This window comes from Phyllostomus hastatus, unplaced genomic scaffold, assembly GCF_019186645.2.
Source record: "Phyllostomus hastatus isolate PE091 unplaced genomic scaffold, TTU_PhHast_1.1 phas_contig_198, whole genome shotgun sequence".
Taxonomy (NCBI): Eukaryota; Metazoa; Chordata; class Mammalia; order Chiroptera; family Phyllostomidae; genus Phyllostomus; species Phyllostomus hastatus.
In genome coordinates, this window is record NW_025333715.1 from 7,979,536 (window position 1) to 8,004,231 (window position 24,696).

General features: G+C 58.0%; 1 protein-coding gene across 3 annotated transcripts in view; it reads right to left on the reverse strand.

The window, feature by feature from the left end:
- Positions 1 to 663: 663 nt before the first annotated feature.
- Positions 664 to 24,696, reverse strand: part of CSF2RB (colony stimulating factor 2 receptor subunit beta) — a 31,843-nt gene continuing 7,810 nt past the window's right edge. For all 3 annotated transcript variants that reach the window (XM_045835089.1, XM_045835088.1, XM_045835090.1), the window contains exons 2-14: positions 22,717 to 22,961; positions 21,779 to 21,950; positions 19,014 to 19,204; positions 15,534 to 15,685; positions 15,280 to 15,448; positions 14,616 to 14,751; positions 14,289 to 14,443; positions 12,476 to 12,615; positions 11,338 to 11,497; positions 5,702 to 5,792; positions 5,423 to 5,480; positions 4,481 to 4,584; positions 664 to 3,796 (exon numbers count right to left, since the gene is read on the reverse strand). In XM_045835089.1, the coding sequence (XP_045691045.1) occupies positions 2,662 to 3,796; positions 4,481 to 4,584; positions 5,423 to 5,480; positions 5,702 to 5,792; positions 11,338 to 11,497; positions 12,476 to 12,615; positions 14,289 to 14,443; positions 14,616 to 14,751; positions 15,280 to 15,448; positions 15,534 to 15,685; positions 19,014 to 19,204; positions 21,779 to 21,950; positions 22,717 to 22,792 (2,739 nt within the window). In that variant the 5' untranslated portion in view covers positions 22,793 to 22,961 and the 3' untranslated portion in view covers positions 664 to 2,661. The remainder of the gene's footprint in view (positions 3,797 to 4,480; positions 4,585 to 5,422; positions 5,481 to 5,701; positions 5,793 to 11,337; positions 11,498 to 12,475; positions 12,616 to 14,288; positions 14,444 to 14,615; positions 14,752 to 15,279; positions 15,449 to 15,533; positions 15,686 to 19,013; positions 19,205 to 21,778; positions 21,951 to 22,716; positions 22,962 to 24,696) is intronic.

Below are 24,696 nucleotides of genomic sequence, written 5' to 3' on the forward strand. Positions count from 1 at the left end.
AGAAGAGGAACGGAGGGGACTAAGACTGCCTCCAGCCAGCACCGGCTGAGTGAGGGCTATGACGTTCAGTGCCAGGCGCCATCACGTTGACTTCCTTTCCGAGGACCTCCCTCTCGGGAAGACCTGAGCCCAGACTCCAGGGCAGCCGGCTCGGCCGCCTACCTGCCGGCCGGCTGGCCTGGGACAAGCTGTGGAACCTCTCTGTGCCTCGGTTCCCTCCCTTGCAAAAGGGCAGGACAAAGACCGTGGGCATCAATGAGCCGATCCTGCTGAGTCCACTGGGCAGCGCCCGCCAGCCAGCAGCTCTCCGCCGTGCTCAGCTATCTGTACGGGGAAGTCCGTCCGTCCATCTCTCACCTGGGCCTTCCCTCTCATCAGGGGGGAGCAAACACAGGACATCCGCTTAAATTTGAACTTCAGAAGGCAACCAATGATTTTTTTTAGCATGAGTATGCCCTTTATACCCCCACCCCCTCCCTTCGTCTTCTCCCCCTACTCCCTCCTGGCTCGTCCCAGCAGCGCCCCCTGCTGCCCGCTCTGTTCGGGCAGCATCTCTGCTCTCCTTCCGCCTCTCCCCAGACTCAGCCCTCCTAGAGCAACGGATGTTTCAAGTTGCGCCCTTCCCCGACTACTCCGACGCGGCCACGCACGTCCAGGGCTAGGTTTTATAATAAAAAAACACTTTATTGCTATTTTGTTTCAGGTAACAATGTCCAAACAGTTTGGAATTAATATCTTGAACTTCTTTTCTAATACAGGTGGGCCCACCTCATTCATTGGTAACACAGGTTTCTACTTTAGAATGTACAAAAAGCATCGTTATTAATGTCACTATTGGTGAATAGTCAAGTCGTTTCTCATTTTCTTCGACCACACACACTGCTGCGATGAGCAGGGGTTTGTGAACAAAAAGTGACAAAGACGCTTGCTCCACCACATGCGGAAACATGTTCTAAAACTAGAAAGACCAAAGTGGCAGGTGCCTTTCGGAGAACAATGTAAGGAAGTTGAGAGCTGAGAAATGGCCTAAGCACATACGGGGACTTTATGGTAAAAGTGGCATTGCACCCCCGTGGGTGAAGAACAGGCAACCCAACCAATAATGCAAAGACCCCCGGGCCACTTGCCAGGAGACAGCAGAAGGCCCGCCTTCTAGGTCACATGTGTGCATTCCAAAAGCAAGAACATCTTACACGGAAAGGCTGAAACACAGAAAGAACTAGAAAAAAAATAAATTAGGACAAATGCACTTCTGAAGTGGGGAAGGCCCTTGTAAATCGGACACCGAGCTGGGAGCCCTGCTGGCGTTCCCCGGGAGACTGAACAGGACACTCTGCTCTGCGGGCACCCACGAGCCCCACGCACACATTCAAAGGCAAACCCCACTCTGGGGAAGGACAATGGGCACCGTGCGTGGAGGACCAAGACGTAACAGCTTCAATATCTGCATCAGACGAAGACAAGCACCGACAGAACCAAGTCCTTCCTGAGCACAGCCCAGTAAAAAAACAAACAAACAAACAAACAAAAAAACCAAGGCCCATGAAATATAAAAGTATGTGCAAACTTGAAAGTTATCAGATAATGAAAATTAAAACAACTTAATGCCATCATGTTTGCCTATCAGGAAGGCAAAGGTTTAAAAGAACCGTGACCCCCTTATAGGCCTAGACGTAGGCCAGGAGCCCCTTGAACTTGGCTGTGACCATGGGCATTGCAGGCCTTTCTGCAAAAAGGGCAGGCGACCAGTTTGGGCCAGAACCCCTGGCTGAGCAGTTCTTCCAAGTTGCCTACAGCAGACGTGGGTTCTGGACGCCCCTCTCCTCCTGACTTTTCTGGCCCGCCAGCCTGGGTGCAGGAAGTCCGCCAGGAAGCAGTACGGCCCACGGCGCAGGTTGGTGGCCGCTCCTCGGTGCACGTCCTGCGGCCCCAACCCTTCCCGCTGCTTAGCAGAGACCTGCCAGGTTTCCCGCGTGCACGCCCCCTTACCACGCCCATTTCTCCGAGTGACAGACTGGTGCTTGGCCCCCACATTGGGGCTGCAGTGCCTGGAGAAGGCAAGTGGACGGCAGGTGCGGTCCTGTGCTGCTCCGCCAAGCCCCCTTCTCCAAGGCCCGCCCCCCTGCCCGCCTCCCCCGCACCCGGCCTGGGGTCTGGCGTAGGCGCCTCCCCGAAACAGGCTCCGGACACGGGGCCTCCTACACAGCCCGCGGTGCCTGCCTCAGAACAGGCCCTGACTGAGCCGTGACCTCTCAGAACCGGCCTGGCTGGGACCTCAAACTCACTCTAATAATAACGCAGGGAAAAGAGAAAGAAGAAATGAGCAAAAGCCTGGTAATAAAGAAAATGAGGGCACGTGAAATGAGTGTGTATGGAATGTTCTAATAATTCAGAACCTAAAAATAGGTGAACCTGAAAGGAAGCTGTGTGTGTGTGTGTGTGTCAGTGGGACGGGGGAGGGGCGGGGGGCGGAGAGGGAAGCTTGACCTTCCTGAAGGCCAAGGGAGAAGTTAGGGGGTTCACTCATTTTTTTGCTCTCCTTTCCGTGGCTTTGTAGAAACGAGGGCGGAAAAAACCGGAGGCTGGTGAGAGGAAGGCAGGCGGGAGGGAAGGCGGACACTCTCCTTGCACGTGCGTGTCCCCAGGGGGGTCTGCGGGGTCTCAGCACACCTCCCCAGGCCTGCCCACGTCCCAGGGGGGCAGCGACAGGTAGTCCTGCTGCTTCAGGGCTTTGAAGAGCTGAATGGCGGGCACCTGCGGAACGGCCTGACACGGGGGCTTCTTGCCCTGGAACACCTGGTCCAGGTCCCTGATCTCAGGACAGGGTCCAGGAGAAGGGGACTTACTCTTGGGTGAGAGCGCGCCAGACCCGACCCCAGGGAGGAAGCAGTAATCGCCGACCTGCTGCAGGACCAGGAGCCCCTCGGGGTGTGGGGAGACTGGGGTCACATCTACCCGGGGCTCCTGTGGGCTCAGGATGGGGATGCTGGCTACGGGAGGGGCAGGACTGCCCAGGGCGGGCTTAGGGGGCTGGCCCATGGCCGGAGGGAGCTCCACATAGCTGTCAAACACTGATGTCATGGGAGTCAGGGCTTCAGGTGGCCAGCCGGCCAGTCCGGGAGGGAGGCTGTGGTTCTGGTCTGAGGGGAGGCCCAGAGGGGGCACCCAGGGGGCAGTCGGTGCCCCTGGGGGTGGGGCGAATGCCAGGTCCGCAGTGCTGACATAATCAGAAACCGCGGCGCCGCCCTCAGGGCCCCCAGCCCCACTAGACAGAGCCGTGGGGCTGCCCTTCACACCCTGATCCCCCGTCCTGAGTGCAGGTGCAGCGGGGGCAGGGTCTGTCCCTGCCTCCAGGGAGGGGCTCGCCCCCTCAGCCCCGGGGCAGGGCCTTCTCTCCGCTCCCCCGGCGGCCTGGCCCTGTCCCAGCACCTGGGCCAGAGGCACCAGCCGCACCTGCTCCCCTTTGGGCAGGCACATGTACTCCAGCGACCCTGAGGACGGCGGCCTGTGGCTCACGCCCGTCTGTGGGGGCACCTCCGGGTCCACAAGTTCAGGCAGGGACACGCTGTGGGGCGGGCCCAGGTAGGGGCCGTTGAAGTCAAAGCCAGAAACCTTCTTCTCAAGCTGGCTCGAGGCGGCTGCCACTGGGCAGGGCTGGGGGCTTGGGGGCGGCTCCGTAGGCAGGTCTGAGGTGGCCGGCGTCGTTTTAGGCTCAGACGTTGAGTCCCAGGTGTGGTTAGGGTCCTCTATAGTCAGATGTGACACCTCGCTGTGCACGCAGTCCACAGGGGACACCCTGTGGGAGGGACAGGTGCGGAGATGTTGGGCCTGCCCTGGGCAAACACCTCAGTTCACAGAGGGGGGCTGTGGGGGCGGGGTGCTGGAAGGTCTGGGACCAGCAGGGTTTGCAGACAGCCCGGAGCAGGGCTGGGGCTGCGGGGCGTGGGGGACGGAACCCAGAGCAGGAAACTGGACGTCCCTTCCATCCCCCTGTGGGCCTGGCCCTGTGGCCCCCGTGCTCTGGATCGACGGCTTCCTCTCTCAGGCGCTCCCCTCTCCCCCCACTCCTGGATGTGCCCCCCACCAAGGGCCCAGGCCAGTGCCCAGCCTGCGCCCGCCCAGTCCTTCCCACTCCTCCTCCCCAGCGTGCAGCGCCCTCTCCCGGGGGTCAGTGGAGAACTGGCGGCACAGGTGCTGACCAGAAGGATTCTCGGCTCCTTGGCCACCCCATGAGGCCAAGCCGTGCGGGGAGCAGGGCACAGACAGCTTATCCGTCCGACCTGAGCTGTGGCTCTTGCCAGCCCAGGCATTGGGAAGCTCTTCCAGCCATCCAGCGGGGAGGCCCCTTGATTCAGGGCAAGCCACCCCCCTGGACCTCTTCACCCTGAGCTGCAAGCCAGAGGCCACCTCTTCTGAGCCTCCGAGGTGCACACTGGGACCACCCTCCCACCTCCCGGGGACCCCAGGCCCGGACACTCACCCCTGCAGCCCAGGGAAGGGGCTGCCCCACAGCCCCTTGTGCGAGGGGCTCTTGCCGGTGAGGGTGCGCATGCTGTCTGGGAGCCGGAGCCCCGCACTCCCGTTCTGGAAGAGAGGGACATTTGTGCCTCTGGGGGTGGGGCTTCGAGACGGTGATGGTGGGGGAGGGCTGTGGGGTGACGGGGGATCCGGGGAGCCCTCAGACACGGGAGGGGGGGGAATCTCGGCATGGTCAGGACCAGACGTGGCCTTCAGACACTGGGAGGAGAGGCCAGAGACGGGCTGGGACTTTGCCGGGGTCCTCCACTCCAGCACTGAGGGATGGGGTCCCTGTTCGGGTGAGGCTGCTCATCTGGGGGGTTGCTGCCTCTGTGCTCACCCCCTGGACTGCCCATACTGGCCCCCCATGCAGAGCTGGCCCTGCCTGACCGAGGGGCTCCTGCGCTCCTTGGTCCTCTCGGCCTCCTGCGATGGGCCCCGGCCTCGTCGTCCCCCCACCTCCGTCCCTCATGATGTGGCCCCGTCCCCTGCCCCACATGCCTTCTGCCTACAGTGACCTTCCCACCTGGCGCCACCCGGATCCCTCAAAGCTCAGCTCTGCTGTCCTGTCCCTGCCATTCTGCCCGCCCCCCCCCTCAGTAAAACTAGCCCCTTCCCGGGCCCACCTCAGCCCTCCCAGCATCCCCACACTCAGCTCTCGCCTGCTCCATGTGGGCCCCTGAAGGCAGGGCACCTGTGTACCTGGGGGGGCCCAGGGGTCTTCAGGGATGAACTTGCAGGTGCTGGCCTTGCTCCTGGAGCTTTCCAGCCCCCTCCCGGCCACCTATGCCCCACTTCCAAAGCCCCCCCCGAGAAGGGAAGGAGGAGTGGGCACGGGTACATGGGCACTGGCGCAGGGGAGCCCTCGCCACCACCCCCAGCTGCCCTCACAGCCAGGTCCTACCTGGAACAGGTGGCTCTTACTGGGGTTGGGGATTTTCTCCTCCCACTTCCGGTTCAGCCTGGAAAGACAGCAGGGAGGTGAGAGCCACCGGAGACCTCAGGGCAGCCACCCATGCTCACATTCAGAGGGGAAACTGAGGCCCAAGGAGAGGGCAAGATTTGTCCGAGAACCCCCAGGAAGTGGGTAGCAGAGGAGAGACTGCAGCAGTCAGCCCTGGGATCCCTGTGGCCCCCGGGGTCTTGGGTGTGCCCACCCCCACCCGTCACGGAGTCCCCTTACCTGTACCCATACAGGCCGCAGAAGCGCAGGGCGGGGAGTAAGGCGAGGGTGGTGAAGACCAGGATGAAGGCCAGGCCCCACATGGGCAGCACTTCCGGGTAGCCAGGAGAGAAAAAGGAACATTAGTACCTGCAGATGGAAAACCTGGGGGCTCTGGAGGTGGGGCGGGTGGGGCCAGGTCGGTGCCGGTGGAGTACGGGGTGGGGAAGAGGGGGCAGACACCGGCTAAGAAGGGGGCACTGTTCTGCACCCCACTGCCCCCCAGCCAATGTTTCAGTGCTAAAGAGGACACAAGAGGACAGATCTTTTCCAGTAGCAGGAGGTGCCTGGGGTGGGGGCAGGAGTGACTGCAGCCCATGGAAACCACAGGGGCCGTCCTGAAGAGGGTGGTACGTAGGCGTACGCCTGAGATACTGCAGGTGTGGTTTCAGATCATGACAATAAAGCAATTTCTGCAATAAAGTAAGTCACACGAATGTTTTGGCTTCCCAAGGGCGTAAACATCTTATGTTCACACTAGCCTATACTCTGTTGTGTGTGCAATAGTGTTATGCCTTAAAAACAATATAGAAAAATAAAATGCCTAGGAGTAAATTTAACCAAGGAGGTAAACGCTCTGTGCCTGGAAGACAGCGAAGAAAGAAACAGAAGAAGATGCAGATGAGGGGAGCAGATGCCATGTTCGAGGAGAGGAAGAACTGACATTGGCAAAATGTCCTCGCTACCCAAAGGAGTCCATAAAGTCAGTGCAATTCCTGTCCAAACACCAATGGCGTTTTTCATGGAACCACAGAAGGCCCTGAATAGCCACAATGACCTTGAGAAAAAAGGAACAAAGTTGGAGGTATCTCCCTACCTGAGATCAAACTATACTACAAAACTATAGGAATCAAAACAGCATGGTACTGGCATTACAAATGGACACATAGATCAATGAAACTGAAGAGAGCACCCAGAAATAAACCCATGTCTATATGCCCAATTAATATTTGACAAAGGAAGCAAGAATGTATGATTCGGTAAAGACTCTATTCAAAAAATGGTGTTGAGAAAATTGGACAGATACATGCAAAAAAGAAAAAAAAGAAAGAAAAGAAACGAAACTACACTACCTTCTTAGGCCCTATACAAGAATAAACTCTAAATGGATTAAAGACTTAAATGTCAGACTTGAAACCATGCAACTCCTAGAAGAAAACATAGGTATTAAAATCTCTGACATTTCTCTTAGCAATATTTTTTTTCTGATATATTTCCTTGCCTAAGGAAAACAAGAGAAAAAATAAACAGACAAGCCTACTACAAATGAAAAGGATTTTGCACAGCAAAGAAAACCACCAACAAAGTGAAAAAAGGCTACTGAATGCAAGAAGATGCTCCCCAAGGATACATCCTATAAATATTCATCTGTTCATATTCATATTTTATAAATATTCATATTTTCACATTGCATATTTCTATTTTATAAAGAACACAGACAACTCAACACAATAATAAAAATACACCGATCCAATTACAAAGTGGACAGAGGCCCTGACCAGCATGGGTCAGTTGGTTGGGTGTTGTCCCACGCAGTGAAAGGCTGCTGGTCCCATTCCTGGTCAGGGCACATGCCTGGGTGGTGGGTCTGGTCCCCCAGTGTTGTGCACGCAGAGGCAACTGATCGATGCTTCTCTCTCACATCGATGTGTCCCTCCCTCTCTTCCTCCCTTCCTTCCCCTCTCTCTAAAAATAAATAAATAGAATCTTTAAAAAAAAAGAGGGGGGTGGACAGAGGATCTGAATAGGCACTTCTTCAAAGAGGACGCCCAGATGGCCAATAGACACATGAAAAGATGCTCAACCTCACTACTCATCAGAGAGATGCAAATGAAAACCACAGTGAGATATCACTTCACACCTGTCAGAATGGCTGTCATGAATACATTTTTTAAAAAACCTAACAAGGATTGGTGAAGACGCAGAGAAAAGGGAACCCTCGTGCACTGCTGGTGGGAGTGCAGACTGGAGCAGCCGCTGTGGGAAGCAGCGTGGAGCTTCCTCCAAAAAGCAAAACTGGAACTGCCTGATGACTCAGCAATTCCACTGCTGGGCAAATCTCCAAAGACACCCAAAACACTGGTTTGAAAGAATACGTGCACCCCTATGTTCATTGCAGCTTTATTTATAATAGCCAAGATATGGAAGCAGCCCAAGTTCCCATCAAAAAACAAGTGGATAAAGAAAAAGCCAGGGATATAGATATACACACACACACACACATACACACATGTATATATGTGTATATACATATGTATATGTATATACATGTATATACATATATACACACACACATATACATATATATAATGAAAAATTACTCAGCCTTAAAAAGAATGAAATCTTACCAATTTTGACAGCATGGATAGACCTAGAATGTATTATGCTAAGTGAAAAGTATCAAAAAGAGAGACAAATACAGAACTATATAATTTCACTTACGAGTGGAACCTAAAGAACAAAAACAAACAAAACAGAAGCAGACTCATAGATACAGAGAACAGGCTGATGGTTCCTGGAGGGGAGGGGGTGGAGGACTGGGTGAAAAAGGTGAAGGGATTGAGAAGCACAAATCTGTAGTTACAAAGTCGTCGCAGGGGTGTAAGCACAGAACAGGGAACAGAGTCCTCAACATTATGACGACGACTGCACACGTGCGGTGCAGGGGGCGCTGGAAATATCGGGGGGCGGGGGGCACTCTGTCAAGCCTGTCATTGCCTAACCACTACTCCGTACATCTTGAGGTTAATACAAAATGATACTGAATATAAACAGTGATTGAAAAGTAAAATAAAAAAACCCATGTACATACTTTACTTTAAAATACCTTATTGCTAAATATTGCTAACTATCACCGAGCCCTCCACGAGTCGGGACCTCTTTGCAGGTGGGGCGCTTGCCCCCAGGTTGGTAAGTGCCCTCAGGAGACGCGCAGGGAGGGGGGGCAGCTGGTGCAGCTGCGCCTGGGCGCGGGGAGGACTGGAGAGGCGGGGACGGGCAAAGTGGCGCTGGTGGGGAAGCCAGCGGGGGCACAGGCCCCCCAGGGCCCCCACCCTCCCCTCTGGGCATCCACCAGCCCCTCAGGGGCTGGGTCCCCCTGGGACATCCCTCTTCTCCCTCTCTGGGGAGTCTCGTGCTTGTCTCCTGGTGACCACTCTGCTGAAAGGTGAGAGACAAGAGACTGCCGGCCAAGATGGAGGCGTAGGTAGACACACTGCGCCTCCTCGCACAACCAAAAGGAGGACAACAACAATTTAAAAATGAAAAACAACCAGTACTGCCAGAAAATCGAACTGTATGGAAGTCCGACAACCAAGGAGTTAAACAAGACACATTCATCCAGACCAGTAGGAGGGGCAGGGTCAGCAGCGGGGTGGAGAGGGGTTGCAGCAAGGCTGCAGTGGGCGGACCCAGTGAGGTGGCAATTGTGAAGCTGGGTGCGGTGTGCAAGGTGGTTGGCAGACTGGGCGGTCCCACATCCGTGCGCAGATAAACCAGGTGAAACTGGGGAGCAAGCCAGGGCTTGCAGACCATGCAACCCAGGGCTGCAGTGTGGGAAAATAGAGCCTCAAAACACCAATCAAAAACACCTGAGGGGATTCAGATGCTGGGAGAGACTCCCATCCTCACGGGAGAGCTCGTTGGAGAGACTCACAGGGTCCTAGAACGTGCACAAGCCCACCCACCGGGAATCAGCACCAGAAAGGCCCAGTTAGCTTGGGGGAAGCGGTGGAGAGGACTGAAATTGGATAGCGGAGCAAGTGCCCTTGTTCCCTCTCGGACCCCTCCCCCACATGCAGCGTCACAGCCCAGCAACATGGGTTGCCCCGCCCTGGTAAACACCTAAGGCTCTGTCCCTCATAGGTAACAGGCACAACAAGACAAAAAGAAAAAATGGCCCAAATGAAAGGACAGATCAAAGCTCCAGAAAAAAAAACAACAACTAAGTGACAAAGAGGTAGCCAACCTATCAGATGCACAGTTCAAAACACTGGTAATTAGGATGCTCACAGAATTGGTTGAAGTTGGTCAAAAATTAGATGAAAAAATGAAAGTTACACTAAGTGAAATAAAGGAAAATGTACAAGGAACCAATAGTGATGGGAAGGAAACCGGGACTCAAATCAATGGAGTGGACCAGAAGGAAGAAAGAAACATCCAATCAGAAAAGAATGAAGAAACAAAAATTCAAAAAAATGAGGAGAAGCTTAAAAACCTCCAGGACATCTTTAAACGTTCCAACATTCAAATTATAGGGGTGCCAGAAGGAGAAGAGGAAGAGCAACAAGTGGGAAAGTTATTTGAACAAATAAAAAAGGAGAACTTCCCCATTCTGGGAAAGGAAATAGACTTCCAGGAAGTCCAGGAAGCTCAGAGAGTCCCAAAGAAGTTGGACCCAAGGAGGAACACACCAAGGCACATCATAATTACATTACCCAAGATGAAAGATAAGGAGAGAATGTTGAAAGCAGCAAAAAAAAAAAAAAGAAAAAGGAGACAGTAACCTACAAAGGAGTGCCCATAAGACTGTCAGCGGATTTCTCAAAAGAGACCTTGCAGGAAAGAAGGGGCTGGAAAGAAGTATTCCAAGTCATGAAAGGCAAGGACCTACACCCAAGATTGCTCTATCCAGCAAAGCTATTATTTACAATGGAAGGGCAGATAAAGTGCTTCTCAGATAAGGTCAAGTTAAAGGAGTTCATCATCACCAAGCCCTTATTACATGAAATGTTAAAGGGACTTATCTAAGAAAAAGAAGATAAAAATCATGTACAGTAAAATGACAGCAAACTCACAATTATTAACAACCACCCCCCAAAAAAACTCCACAAAAATAAACTAAGCAAACAACTAGAACAGGAACAGAACCACAGAAATGGAGATCACATGGAGGGTTAGCAACAGGGGAGTGGGAGGAGGAGAGAGTGGAAAAAGTACAGAGAATAAGTAGCATAGATGGTAGGGAGAAAATAGACAAGGGGAGGGCAAGAACAGTATGGGAAATGTAGAAGCTAAAGAACCTATGACACATGGACATGAACTAAAGGGGGGAATGTGGGTGGGAGGGGGTGTGCAGAGTGGAGGGGAGTGAAGGGGGGGAAAATGGGACAACTGTAATAGCATAATCAATAAAATCTATTTTAAAAATAATTTTAAAAAAGGAAAAAAGTGAGAGACAAATGAGAGCGGCGAGTGCAGGGGAAGGGGGAAGATAAGAAATTGGACTCAGATCTTCCCCCGCTCAGGCCTCTGGCTGTGGGCCCTGATGTCCGCTGAGGCGGCCAGGGCTGTGGGCCGCGGGGTCACTGGGTGGAGGCCGACACACAGGTACCGACACTACGGGCCACGGTCATGGAGAGCGGAGGTCCGGGCTGAGGGAGGCGGGTCGGCGGGACCTGCTCTTCTCCGCTCTCTCAAGACCTTCCTGCCGTCCGCGGTGCACCCCCGGGGGCAACTGTCCCCTGACGGGCGACACGTGGGAGCGAAGGGCGCTCGGGCGGGGTGGGGGGTCACAGCCCTGCGTCCTGACCACGCCTGTGCGTCACCGCCACGGGGCTGTGGCCAGAGAGGCAGCAGGTGGGGGCGGGGAGACGTACCCCTGTCAGTGTCCCAGGAGCACTCCTCGCTCCACTCGCTCCAGATCCCGCTGTAGCCTTGGTCCGGCTTGACCCGCACTCTCGCCTGGTACCTGGTGGAGGGCTCCAGAGGCGGCAGCAGCATGACGCGGGTGTTGGGGAGGCGCTCCGTCTGGCTCTCCTGCGGGCGCAGGCGTGTCAGCCGGGGTGCTGGGGCAACGTCCAGGCTCACGTGGGCGTGGCCGCACGCCCCTCCCACCTCAGGACCCCAGTCTCTGCTGCCCGTCAGCCCCCTGCTGGGGTCACATTCCCCAAATCTGAGGCAGGACGCCCCCCACTGGGAGGGGCCCTACTTTACTCCCAGAGACAGGGAGTGCTCCGGATGGGACCGGGGGCCACACGTCTTGCAATGCGCCCCTGTGACATATGACGGCACCAAGGCCCAGAAACCCTATGGGGGTCACCCTGTTCCATCGCATCTTGAGACCCCTCAATTTCCCAGCTCCTCAGGGGCAGCCTGGACCCCAACTGTGACCTCCCCAGACGGCCATGCAGGGCGACTGAACTCTCAATCTCACACAGGGGCTCAGGAGCCCGGATCCACCACTGACCCATCCCCTTCCGCCCTCGGTTTCTCCATCTGCAGCCCGAGGTTTCTGGTCTGGCCTCTGTGGAGCCTCAGGCTCTGCGTGTGGACGGAGGGCTGCCAGTGGGGGCGGGGGGGCGGGTGGAAGGGGGGCCGGCAACCGTGCCTTGGGCCGGGCCCTGCCTGCTGCATCAGGGGCAGCTGTGCTCCGAGAGGCTGCGCATTGGTGTCCGGGGGGATTCCTCGGAAGGAATGCCCACTTCCTGACTTGGAGAACCCCTCCCCCAGCATCTCCCAGCCCTCCCTGCCTGGACATCTGTGCTTGCTTTGACATTCAGGGCCGCCTGGGGGTCCACACCGGCCAAGTCCCATCACCTCTCTGAATCTCACTCCAAGGGCTGAGACAGGGACCCACTGATCGCCCAGGGCTGTGCTCACCAAGTGCCACTGGCTTATTCTGCCTGGTCACCCGCAGGAGCCAGGCCTCTGACAGGAGGCGCCTTCCCAGGCCGGTGTCCCACGTGCCCCCACCCCACCCGCCGCCACAGGCCCCTCCAGGGCACGTGCACGCACCTGCCAGGAGACTTCGGCTTTCTTGTACTGGACTTGGAAGGTGTACACGATGTGTGGGAAGGACATCTTCTCCACCTCCCAGCGCAACATGTGGCCGTCTCTGCCCTTGGTCACATTGAGCATCGGGGGCGCCATCTGGACTGGAGGGAGGCAACTTTTAGGGAATGCTGTGCCTGCGTTCCTCCCAGGGGATGCTCCTTGCCTTGGGTGTGGATCCCAGGTGCTGTCTCCAGCAGCCCGGGCCCCAGGCCCCGCCCACCCAGGGACACTGCACGCCCGCCTGCCATCACCATCTCTTCCCGGTTGGGCCTGAGCAGCCCAGGTCTTGGCTGCATTGGAGTCTCACTTGTTTTATGGTGAGGTGACCCACAGCACAGGGTACCGTATTTAGCGGTGTATAACACACACTTTTTTTGGCCCAAATTTTTGAGGGGAAAATAAGGATGCACGTTATATGTGGGTAGTGGTAATTCTGTATCTATTTAAATGTTTTCACATCTTTTATTTACGCTTATGCATCGAAAGTGTAATTCTAGAAAGCAATAATGATATCCCTGGTGCAAAATAACACCCTGGGATACAATAATCAGGTTTGTTTCTAAATATAAATGAAAATGGAATTAAAAAATTAAAATGAAAGATTTTTCCCCTGAAAATTTGGGCCAAAAACATGTGCATTGTACATGGCAAAATACGGTACTCATAATACTTAAGTAAAAATAAAATCACAGTAATTGGTTCTGTTCTAGAGCTGTGACTTTGTTCGAGACACTTAGACACGCTCAGCCTGCACGAATTAGTTCCCTCTAGTCTAACAGCAACGCTTTGGGTGGGTCCTATTAGCTCGTCACATTTTGCAGACAGAGAAACGAGCCCCAGAACAATTAGCCACTTGTCAAGGACAGGCAGCTAGCAAGGGCAGAGATCAAGGCTGTAGCCTGGCTGATCCCCAGACAGTAAGTGGGGGATCCTAACCCAGGCGACTCGGACAAAGGGGCTCCGGCCTGGAGGTGGGTGGGAGACCTCGATCGCCCTGAGACAATGCGGGGGTTCCTTTGCGCGGCACTTGCTGCGTAACAGGAACCAGGGATGTTAACCTGCAAGGAGTGTCGGCTCATTTGCCCCCTCCCCAGCCCCCATGAGAAGGAGTGAATCCTCAGTCAGTTATTTTGAAGGCTGAAAAGATCCTTGGGGGAGGACTCTGGAAACATGAAAGCAGAAAACCCAATCGGGGAATAAAAAGAAAAGTTTGGTGGGAGGACCAGGAGGCGGGGCGGAGAGATTTAGTGCCGCGGAGGAACCGGAGTGGAAGGCGGGCCTCAAAGGGAAGGGCATTCGAGGTGGACTCCCGGGGAAGGTCAACGAACCTTCCTACATGTTAGCTGCCATTGTCATTATTTTTTAAAATGTATTTATTTTTAGAGAGAAGGGAAGGAAGGGAGGGGGAGAGGGAGAGAAACATCTATGTGGGAGAGATGGGTCAGTTGCCTCGTGCACGCCCCCTACTGGGGACCTGGCCTGCAAGCCAGGCATGTGCCCTGACTGGGAATCGAGCCAGCGACCTTTGGGTTTGAGGCGCTCAATCCACTGAGCCACACCAGCCAGGGCCTTGTTGTATTAATGCTTCTTGAGAACTTAAAGAGGAGATTCTAATGAGCACTGTTCACTTTACTCACTGGACTGAGTTTCTTCAAAGTGACAAACGTCAAGACGGGGACATAAGGAGCCCCGAGCTTATGCAGTCACATCCACAACACACACAGCTGCCCCAGGATCCCCGTGTCCCCCCGCAGAAGGCTGAGGGCAAACTCACTGTTCTCGGAGCTCTTTATGTACTTCTCTTCCACCTTGGGCCGCACGGAGATGAGGTACTGGCTGTGGTTCCAGGGGTCGGCCACGGGGACCTGGCACCGGTGCAGCATGTAGTGGCCGTGGGCCTCCTTCAGCATGGAGGGGCATTCCTTCTCCCTGGGCATGGGGGGGCGCGGGGGCAGTGAGCGCAGGAGGAGGCAGGGACCTCGGGAGGGGTGGGACCTCGGGGCCAGCTGTGGCTACTACTGGGCACCCAGGGGCAGGGGGCGGCGGCCTGGAGAGGGCAGGGCCTGCAGGAGGGGAGGGGACCAAGGAAGGGGACACTCACTTTGCGTTGGGGCTGGACTTGTAGAACAGGGTGAAGGAGACGGAGCTGGTCACCTCGGACCTCACTTCCCAGGAGCAGCTGAGCACGGCACCCCCGTCGAAGAGGCACTGGAGGTTCTGGGGCTGGGCCTTGTCCCCTGGAGGGGAGACGGTCCCTCACTCACTCACTCCTGCATTCCCTCCCCAGCTCTGCTCGGCTGCCCACTGTGGGGCTCGCCCCAGAGAGCTCCTGGGCTTTAGGGCCCCAAAGGCCAGGGGTTAAACTTCAGCCCGAGCCTGCCAGCTGTATGCCCACAGGTCAGAGCGTGAATTCTGTGAACCCTCAGCCCCTCTGCGGGAATGGGGACACCGTCTAGGCTGGGGGTCTGAGGATTGCTCGCAGGAATGGAGTTAGGTCCCAGTACGGTGCAGCTCTCCTGCGAACGCCGCCACTGCCGCCGTGCAGAATGCCACGGTGACCCCCAGTGTCGTGATTACGAGGCAGACAGCGGGGCCGCTGGGCTGCCTTCGCAGAGCTGCTTGGGACAGGTGGGCCGGGGAGGCGACTGGAAACACCCAGCGCGGGTGGGCGGAGCCCGCAGTGGGGACCGCTGAACTCCTTCCGCCCGGGAGCCCAAGGAGCCGCCCTCCCTGCAGAGGGGCAGCGCCTCCCCTCGGCCCCTTACCTGGCTGGGAGTCCCAGCGAACCTCCGGGCTCCACCGGCTGGGCCTCCCAGAGTGCCTTGAGCCCTGGCCCAGCCGGGTGCGCACGCGGGCCACGTAGGTGCTGCCGGGCAGGAGGTGCTCTGGCCCCAGGTCGGCCTGCGGGGAGGTGGCGAGGAGGGTGGAGGCGTCCTGCCGGGAGAAAGGGGCCGTTGGAGCGGCTGCGGGCCGGGCCGAGTCCCTGTGGGTTCGGGGCCGAGCTGGCCGGCGTCCCTACCTCCCAGGAGTCCTGAAGCCGCCTGTAGACCACCTCGAACTCCAGGTCTGACAGCCACTGGCCCTGGGGACCCCCGAGGGTCACACTCCAGGTCAGCTGGAAATGGTCCGCGGCAGCAGTGATGCGGAGGTCCGTCGGCGCGGGGGGCTGCACTGAGGGAGAGGAGGGCAAGGGACCGTGAGGGGCCGGGCAGCGGCGGGGCGGTCAAGGCCCTGCGTGGTCTTGGCGTGGGCAGCCCGGGTTTCCGGGAGGAGCACTGCCCTCACCGGCTGACTGACCTCGGATGAGACCCCAGTCCTTTGTGGGTGTCAGGTCTTCCTCTGCCAAACCGTGGGGACCCAGTGGGGCGGTGAATGCAAGCTGTGCCCTGATACAAGGCGCTGGCAATTCAACTGGAAACGCAGCCTCTCTCTGTCCCCAGGTCCCACGGCCCGGGATGCGGTGTGCCCCTCGCCACCCAGCAGAGGGCGCTGTGGCTCGCGTTAATCTCCGTGCTCCCCCTCTCCACCTGCCCTAGGTGTCCTGCACCTCTCAGTGCCCAGCATGGACGTTCCTCTTCTAGAACCTTCGTGGATCCCTTCCACCAGGCAGAATCTTTGCTCCTTTCCCAGTCCCACCATCGTCCATTGTACGGTCCTTCCCCTGGTGGGTGTGTGTTTCCCCATCTGCCTCCCCAAGAGGCAGAGGAGCTGGTGGGTGGCAGGGTCTGGGCCTGGGTCCCCTCCCTTCTCCCCAGGGCCTGTGATGCAGTGGGTCAGTGAACTTGGGGGGCGGAGTGAATGAAGAAACGAGTGCAGACATGCAGGCGACCTTCAGGGTCTTCTCGGGAAGTCCTTCCCTCAACCAAACAGCAAGCCCGCCCCTGCGGGGGCCTGGAGGGCTGGACAGGCCCTGACCGTGACGCCTCTGTGCCTGGCTGCCCACGGATGACTTTCAAACGCAAAGAATTCAACGGGAGCCCGAACAGGATGTGCACGTTCGAGGCTGGGCGAGGAACGTGGTGTGTGAGAGCGTCTCAGAGTGGGGTCTGCAGAACATCAGCCCCGAGTGGCAGAGACAGGGCGCCCCCTTCTGCCCATGGCCGCGCTGGGCACCCCTCGTCCACCCCTGCACTCCCAGCCCCCCTTGGCCTGTCATGGAGTGGGCGTCCTTCTCTGCGTGGGGCTCTAGGAAGCTGCTGCCAACTGAACTGACTGGGAGGCCAGCGGAAGGAACCTGAGTCATGGAACCTGAGAGGTTTTAGTCCACCAGCCCATTTCACAGATGGAGAAACTGATTGAGGAAGTGAAACAACCAGATCTCCAAATGTGGGAGCCCTGAGTGTGTCAGGTGCACCCCTGCCTCCTCCCCAGCACCGCACGGCCTCCCTGACTCGTTGCCATAATAAACGTGGTGGGCCTGAGTTCCAGAAGGCAAACGGCCCCCTCGTGCCCCACTTCATGGTGTCCCCGTACCCACTGGGACAGCTTCCCCATTCCCAGGCCATGAGCTTCACAAGGGCAGGGGTCCTCCCAGGCTTGCTCGCCGCTTCCCTGGTATATGCAGTGCTCAGTGAAGGGCCAGCTTAAGGAATGAGCTGCATGCACAGCCTCGCTGTGGTTTAGATGGCCCGAATCCCCACCCCTTGCCCTGTCCCAGATGAATCCTCATCATTTCTCCATGCGGTTAGGACCCTAGGCGACGTTCTGGGCTCCAGTCTCCTGCCACTTCCTCCCCCTGCCATTTACTGTGTACATCCAGCCTTGCTGGCCTCTTCACGCCCACATCTGACCCTGCCATGCCCCTTCAATGCTTTCCCATTGCCTAGACTTTGACCTGTAAACGCCCCCGCAGGGCACAGGCCTCTCCAGGCCAGGCCCCCGCCTTCGCTGCCCCTGGCCCTCCCGCCGCTGTCTGGCCCTCTCGAAGCTGATGCTCTCAGACACAGTTATTAGTGGGCTTCCCAGCCTGCCGCGCACTCCCGAGTCTCCCAGCCTCTGCACTAGCTGTTTCCCCTGCTCTTCCTGTTCCTCCCGCTCCCTTCTCCCACCCACCCTGCAGGTCTCCCTGCGAAGCTTGCACCTCTGGAAAGCCCGTCCCAGCCTCCCAGGGTCTCCTTGCCCACTGCTCCTCCGCAGGCGGCAGGCACCTGCCTGCAGTACGTGGTCACTCCGGACAATGCCACCTGGTGTTCCCTCTCTGGCCTGTTCACAGCGCCCGGGGCAGGGCTGCTTCTCAGCCATCGAACCCATGCTTTGGGGCACGGTTTAACATGAATTCCACCTGGCCTAACCCACCCGCTCCTCCAGACACAGCTTTGTGCTGCTGGGACGGAAAGAGGCAGGCGGCCTCGGCCGAGCCCCCTCCCATCAGACACTTGCAAGACGCAGCGCAGGGTGGCCCGTGTCCGGGACCCAGGACAGCGAAGTCAGAAATCAGGTCTGAGGAGCCCTGGGCAAGTCCCTGGCTCTCTCAGCCTCAGTTTCACCCTCAGTGAATTGGGGTAAAGGAAATGGCCCCCGGCACCATATGCTCCTGTAACTATGAAATAACATCGGGTGGTGTTTCCTAATAGCCAGCCATCTGCAGGATTCTCGCCATGTGGACATTAACTTTTAAAAACGACCCTCTGCCTTGGGCAGTGGCTAGGCTGGTTGGAGTGTTGCCCTGGAGACCAAAAGGTGGCAGGTTTGATTCCTGGTCAGGGCGTGTGTAAGAGGCAACCCGTCAATGTTTCTCTTTCACATTGCTGCCCCCCTCTCTCTCTCATCCTCCCTCCCCTACTCTCTAAAAAACGAGGAAAAAATGTCTTTGAGGGAGGATTTAGAAAAAATGACCCTCTGTCTTTCCTTCAGGCTCATTCTGAGCACTAATGAAATTGAATTAATGGGATGGAAGTGCTGGTTACACTTTTGTCCACTGTATGGTCAAAGGAAGCCTAACTATTTATGTGACGTGACCATCAAGACCATGGGCTGTCCTGGGCCGTCGTGTGACACTGGGGGCCCCTCAGCGAGGGCAGTAGGGTCTCGAGCTCCTTCTGACGCACAGGAAGCACCTGGCAAGCCTGACTCAGACTTGTCACTTCTGCTCAGTGACGGCACCTGGGACAAGTTACAAACCTCTCTGGGTCTAAGGGGCCTCCTCTGTTATTGCAGAGTTATTGCAGACAGTGGGTGGGGGAGCTGGCGAGTCTTTATGTGAATCGGAGGAAGGGTCTCCTGGAAGGGAAGCCTTTGTGCTGGAAGGCAATGGCTTGGCACTGGTGGGGCAGCCAGGGCTGGGGGGCAACTTTTTCCGGGGACCCCCCCACATTGTTCCTGCTCCAGCACCTTCATTATAAAGGGACTGTATCTTCTTCCCTCAAGAAACCAAAGCACCCCCAAGCCAGCGTCTCCACCACCCCTTGCTGGCCCGCCCCCTGCAGTCTGGCACCCCCCCTCCCCCGGGGGCCCGCTGTCCTCACTGGGGCCCATCCCCAGCCAGGGCCCCAGGCCTCACCATGCTGGGCCAGAGTAACGGTGAGCTGGGCGCCCAGAGGCCTGTCTGGCTGGAATGAGAAGTTGTCCTTGTCGGAAATGACGAACAGCGCATAGGGAATGACGCATCTTCTGGGCACGCAGGAAGTGGAGGGGCAGTCCGACCAGCGCATGTCGTCATTGAGCTCACAGGACACGGGCTTCGGGGGGTTACTGCCAGGGGAGGACACAGGTTAGACCGGCGTGAAGAAGAAGCGCTCGTTCGCAGGGTCCACGTGGCTCCCGTGTGCGGGACTTCGTCCGGGGCCAGGGGCCTGGCCGTGAACAGAACACCCACACATCCTGCCGGAGGGAGACGCACGTGAAACCGCTGGAGGAGATAAGTCGTGTGTCAGACAGAGGAGACTTTATGAGATCAAGCGCAGCAGGAGAGGGCGAGGAGCCCCGAAGCACTGGAGTGCGGAATGCAGTTTGGAACAGGGAGACAGGAAAGGCCCCCTGGAAAAGGCGCCGTCTGAGTAGAAGCTTGAAGGAGGTGGGGGCAGGGCCGCGCACATCCCGGGGACAGGAGATTTCGGGCCATTGGAGCAGCAAGTGCAAAGGCCCTGGGGCACGCTCAGATGGGCGGGGTGGACGACTAGGCAGGCAGACGCCGGAGCAGCGTGCGCGAGGTGCAAGGTCCAGGAGTCTGACTGAGGGAGGCGACGGGAAGCCACCGGCGGGAAAGAACGGAAGGAATCTGGGTTTCACTCTAAGTGGGAACACTGCGAGAGCGGTGAGCAACGCAGTGACCTCGGACATGCTTTGCAAGGACTCCCCCGGCTGCCGGGTTGCGGACGGCTAGGGTCGGGAGGGATGGCAACAAGGGAAGCCCCAGGAGCAGTTAGAAGGCTTCTGGACTATCCCGCGTAACAGGAAATGGTTCGAACCAGGGCGGCGGCGTTGGTATTGACCAAATTCACGTTCTGTTGGAAGACGAGGTCGACAGAGTTTGTAGGTGGGTTCGATGCTCTGATGGGGAAGGAGCGGTGGTGGTAGGGGGATCTGAAGATCGACAAAGCCCTGCAGGTGTTCGGCTCGAGCCCCTAGGAGCCCCCATTTAGTGAGGGGAGATGGCGAGGCCGGAGCTGGAGCGGTCTTTTGGGGACGGGGCAGAAATTGGGTTGAGGACGTGTGGGGCTGAGGACGTGTGGGGCTGAGGACACCTGTTTCCTCAGGGACGAGGTGGAGAGGCCTGCGCCCCTGTGGGTTTGCAGCTGGGCGGGAGGTCCGGGCCGGAGGGGGCGGGGAGGGACCCGGAGCCTGCGGCTGGATCTCTGCCGTCGGGTCAGGATGTAATAAGACTGCGGGCCTGAACCCTGGGGCACCGCACCCTTCAAGTCCAAAACCAAAGCAGGGAGCAGACTCACAGACAGAAAGGAGAGGCCAGGGAGACACAGGACAAGGGATGAGTGTGGTGGCCAGAAGTCAGGAGAGACAGGGGCTTCAGAAGGACCCTGTGGTCAGTCCAAGTCAGGCGTGCCCCTGGGTCTGGAAGGGAGTGGCCCAGACTGACCGTTAGCCTGAGCACTGGCCAGGGCTCTGCCGCCTTTGGCAGGCAAGGTCTGGGTGGCCTGCTGGGGGCGGAAGGACCCTGGGACAGTGGTTCAGGAGAGACTAACTGGAAGGATGCTGGGCACGTCGACTCGGACAGCTCTTCCGAGGAGTGTTGTTGCAAAGGGAGGCCGAGGGTGGGCCCTGGCGGGAGGAGGTGAGGTCAGGAGGTGGCCCGGAGTCGCACCCCCTCCTTGGCATCTGGAAGTGGGGGGCGGGCACATCGGCTCAGCCATTGTGAACGATCCCAGGGAGGGTCCACAGAAACCACAGGGAGGAGTGGAGACCGCGGTGGCAGTGATGTCCTCGGGCAGCCAGACCGGGTGGGACCCTGGCTGCAGAGTCACCGCGGGAGATCCCTCCCTGCAGGGGCGGGGGCGGGGGGGTGGTGGGGGCAGGTGTGCGGCCGCAGGGAGAGCACACAGGGGCTGGGTGGGGCTTCTCTCCTGGGAGCCTGGTGCCTCAGCGCTGGAGGAAGCAGGTCACAGCCAAGGGCGGGTGGTGGCGGCAGTAATGGGGAGGGTAGAGAGGAAAGGTTGAAGTTCCCGGGAGAGTGGAAGGACGGCTGTGTCCACCCATGCTGTGGGTGTGACAGAGGCTCCTTCCCAGAGTGACCCCCCGGGGGTCCGCCCATCCCTGTGGCACTGACAATTTAATTATTCCTGTTACTATGAGTCAGACTGTCACCAAATCCCAGCACAGTGGGAGGTGGCTCGCCAAATGGCATATGCCCTGGAGGCGCCCTGAGGGGAAGGACAAACTCCTCCATCTGGAGGTCTTGGGGTCTCGGGGACACACGGACCCCACCCCTACAGGCCAGGCACAGGATTCCAGCCACCACGTGGATGGGCGGAAGGGGGTCCTCAGCTCCACACCCTTGGTTTCCTCATCTGTGAGCTGGGCAGTCTATCCCTGCCCTGCCTGCCTCTGAAACGGAACTTGCACTTGCGCAGGGCGATTTTGTTACACTGCGATGACATCAGAGAAGATGATCACTATCAGCAGCAACAACCTGAACGCAGATGCTCTCCCCGGAAACCCTGGCATGAGACGCCAGCACCCCGGCCTGCAGGCCACCCCACGGAGCCGGAGCTCCTGGGCCTCCCCTCCTCCGTCTTCTGTGCGGGCCCCCAGCGGGCGCGGCCCCGCACAGCGGCCCCTCCCGGCCCTCCACCCCGCGCCCCCGCCACTCACTCATTCAGCCTGCGGTAGAGGGTCACGTTGACGAACCGCTGGGAGTCCCAGGTGTCCGCCCACCCGCACACGATGCGGCTGGTGTAGTCGTTGTGGCAGCGCAGGGTCTGCAGCGGGACGGTCCCCGGCCCGGGGGAGGCCAGGAGGGGATCGCCGCTCTCCCCTCCCCTGTCTGAACAGAAACAATATTCTAGTTCGTTCTCAGCGCATTTCCAGAGCCCCTGCCGTGTCCCTCTCCTGGAATAGGGTCCCTGCCACCCCAGGACAGGGACATGCATCTGGCACAGGCCCTGCTCCCGGAGCCCTCGGTGCATCCCGGGAGGAGAGGCACACACCCACCAGCAGGCAACCGGCCCACCCTGCTCTCGGACCTCCTGCGGGGCAGCGGCCAGGCCCGATGGTTGGAAAGGGGAACGTGGTTCCCACGGTTACCAGAGAGCCAAGTCCTCTGGGAGCCCTTGAGAAGCCAGGTTCGTGAGCCTCAGGAGCAGCCCAGCCAGGCCGCCAAGCACGAGGAGGTTGCTGGGGTTGAAGCAGGGAAAGACCCCCAGGCCGAGGGCCGCGGGGAGGTGGGAATCGGTCAGGCCACTGTCAGAAGAGCAGGGTGGGGAAGCGGAGAAGAGAGAAGGGGCAGAGAAAAGGCTGGAAGGGCCAGCCCGGAGGTCAGAGGCCTCGAATGCCACACTGAAAACTGCGGGCGGAGAAAAAGCATAAGCCAAGGTGGACTTCAGCGGAGGCTTGAGATGGTGGGCAGGAGTGTGGGAGGGTGCGGGGGGAAAGAGAGGGGGGCGCCTGGGAAGGTTAGGGAGGGAGAAGAAGTGGGGGAAAGGAGGGAGGGGAGGGAGGCCAGAGTCGCTGAGGTCTGGGAGCCCCCTGGGGGATGTGAGGGGGTCCAGCAGTGAGCAGTGGGGCTGTGAGGGGAGGGACGTCGGGCTCACCTGGGGCCCCTGCCGTGCTGGGCCCCCAGCACAGAGCCAGCAGCGCTACGGGGAGCAGCCACCGGGGCGGCGCCATCTCCGGATCAGCTCTGGATGAGCAGGGGCCAGCGCAGGCGGGTGCAGGCCTCAGCGGGGCCCGGGTCCTCCTGGCCTGGAGTCCTGTGTCCCTCCCCAGCGGGGGGCCAGGCTATGCCCTCGTCATCTGCTCTCGAGAGTCCTCCCTCCGGAACTCGGCTTCTCTAGGCCTGCGGAGGAAGCATCGTCGGCAAGCTGCCCCACCCAGTCCTGTGTCCCTAGGGCCTCAGCTCACTTTTGGGGTGAACCCAGGAGTAGCTCTGATGCACAGGCTCCAGCCCCCACTGCTGCCTCAGCCCGGCACCCTGGATGGTCCCTGGCCCTGAGCCTCGGTGTCCTTGGGTGTGACCATGAGGGAGGAGCACTCGTGGCCTCCGGAGGAGTGGGCTCCCGCTGGGCCGTGCACCCGGCACCCCCGTGCAGTGCCCTGGTGGTGGGGAAGCCTGGGAGGGAGGCCTGGCGTCTGGTTGGCCTTGAGTGCCCCGTGGCTACTGACCTGTGTCTGCTTTGGAGCACCGCCGGGTGCTGGGGACACGGTGCCCCCCCTGGGTGTGCTCACATGCTCACTCACACCCCCCGGGACCGGGACTCTCCCCGCCTCTGCCCCACTTCCTGGCATTCCTCCCACACGGCCCGCCGTCTGAATGCCAGTTCCCTATTCTCCACAGGAGGCCGGGGTTTTCCGCTTTCCATCCCCTAGGAAGACGGGCTGAAACTTCACTCGAGTTTTGCGGGAGCTGCATGCACACGCATGCACGCACGCACACACACACGAGCACCCTCACACACCGGCAGCCACCCTGCTGGGAGAAGCAGCACTCTTGTGCTCAGCCACCTTGACCTGCAACACAGGCTCTGCCCCGCTCTGGCCGGGGGCCAGGGGCCAGGACTAACTCCCCATGCCCTTTGGACCTCACTCTGCCTCTGTGAAGTGGCCACAAGCACGCATGTCATTTGCATGGTTGTCATGAGGAGAAGAACCAAAGGCGATGACATTTGTAGACCAGCTGGGCTGAGAAGTGTGCAGGAGAGAGGAGCAGGTTTGTTGGGAGCTGGGGGGAGAGGGCCCACTTCTGGTCCTGCAGGGGGCGGGGCCTGGGGGGCGCGAGAGTGAGGCTGTGCGGGTGGGCGAGGTTGGTCGACTCCCTCCAGCGCCCCTGCACTGGCCCCAGAACTTGGAGCTTCACTGGGGTCTTATCACAGGCAGAAAGACTACTCGAGTAAAGAAAGCAATTCATCCCGAAGTAAGTTAAAGGTTTAACACGAGTCTTATAAAAATCTAAAACTTCTTTTTTGCAAACACTCAGTAGAAGGAAACATATGTGTGGGGAGAGTCAATAAGATGTTTAAAGACGAGGAGGCTTAACCCAATAGCAAATGTACTAGAAAGATCTGGCAAGTAAAGGAGTGTGTTGACCGACCTCTCTCTCTCTCTCACACACACACACACACCCACGACAGACCAATGGCCGCAGACCAGACAAACTCTGTTTTGCCCGAGAACGTGCTCTCTGCTGAAGGGGGAGCCGTGAGTCCCACGCAGGGACGGAATGAGAAGAGTGCTAAGATAACCGAGCAACATGAAACTTGTCAGCCCGAACCCCTCTCTCACACCCGCCCCCCAGTATCAGGCTCCTTTAAAATGTAGGTGGAAGAAGTCGCAGCCTATTAAACTCACAAAGCGTAGAAGTGAATAAGTACCTTTCAACCACGCAGACTTAAAAGCAGGAGAGGAAATCAGAGAGATGAAGGCTGACAGAAAGTACATCAAAGCAAAATTTTCCATATTTTATAAAAATAACGAGACCGTGAAGTGAAGAATAACGGAAAGAAGACATGCGTGCAGCAAAAATACAGAGAGCAGATTCCTATCTTTACGTTGTAAATGGTTAAAACAAATTAGTG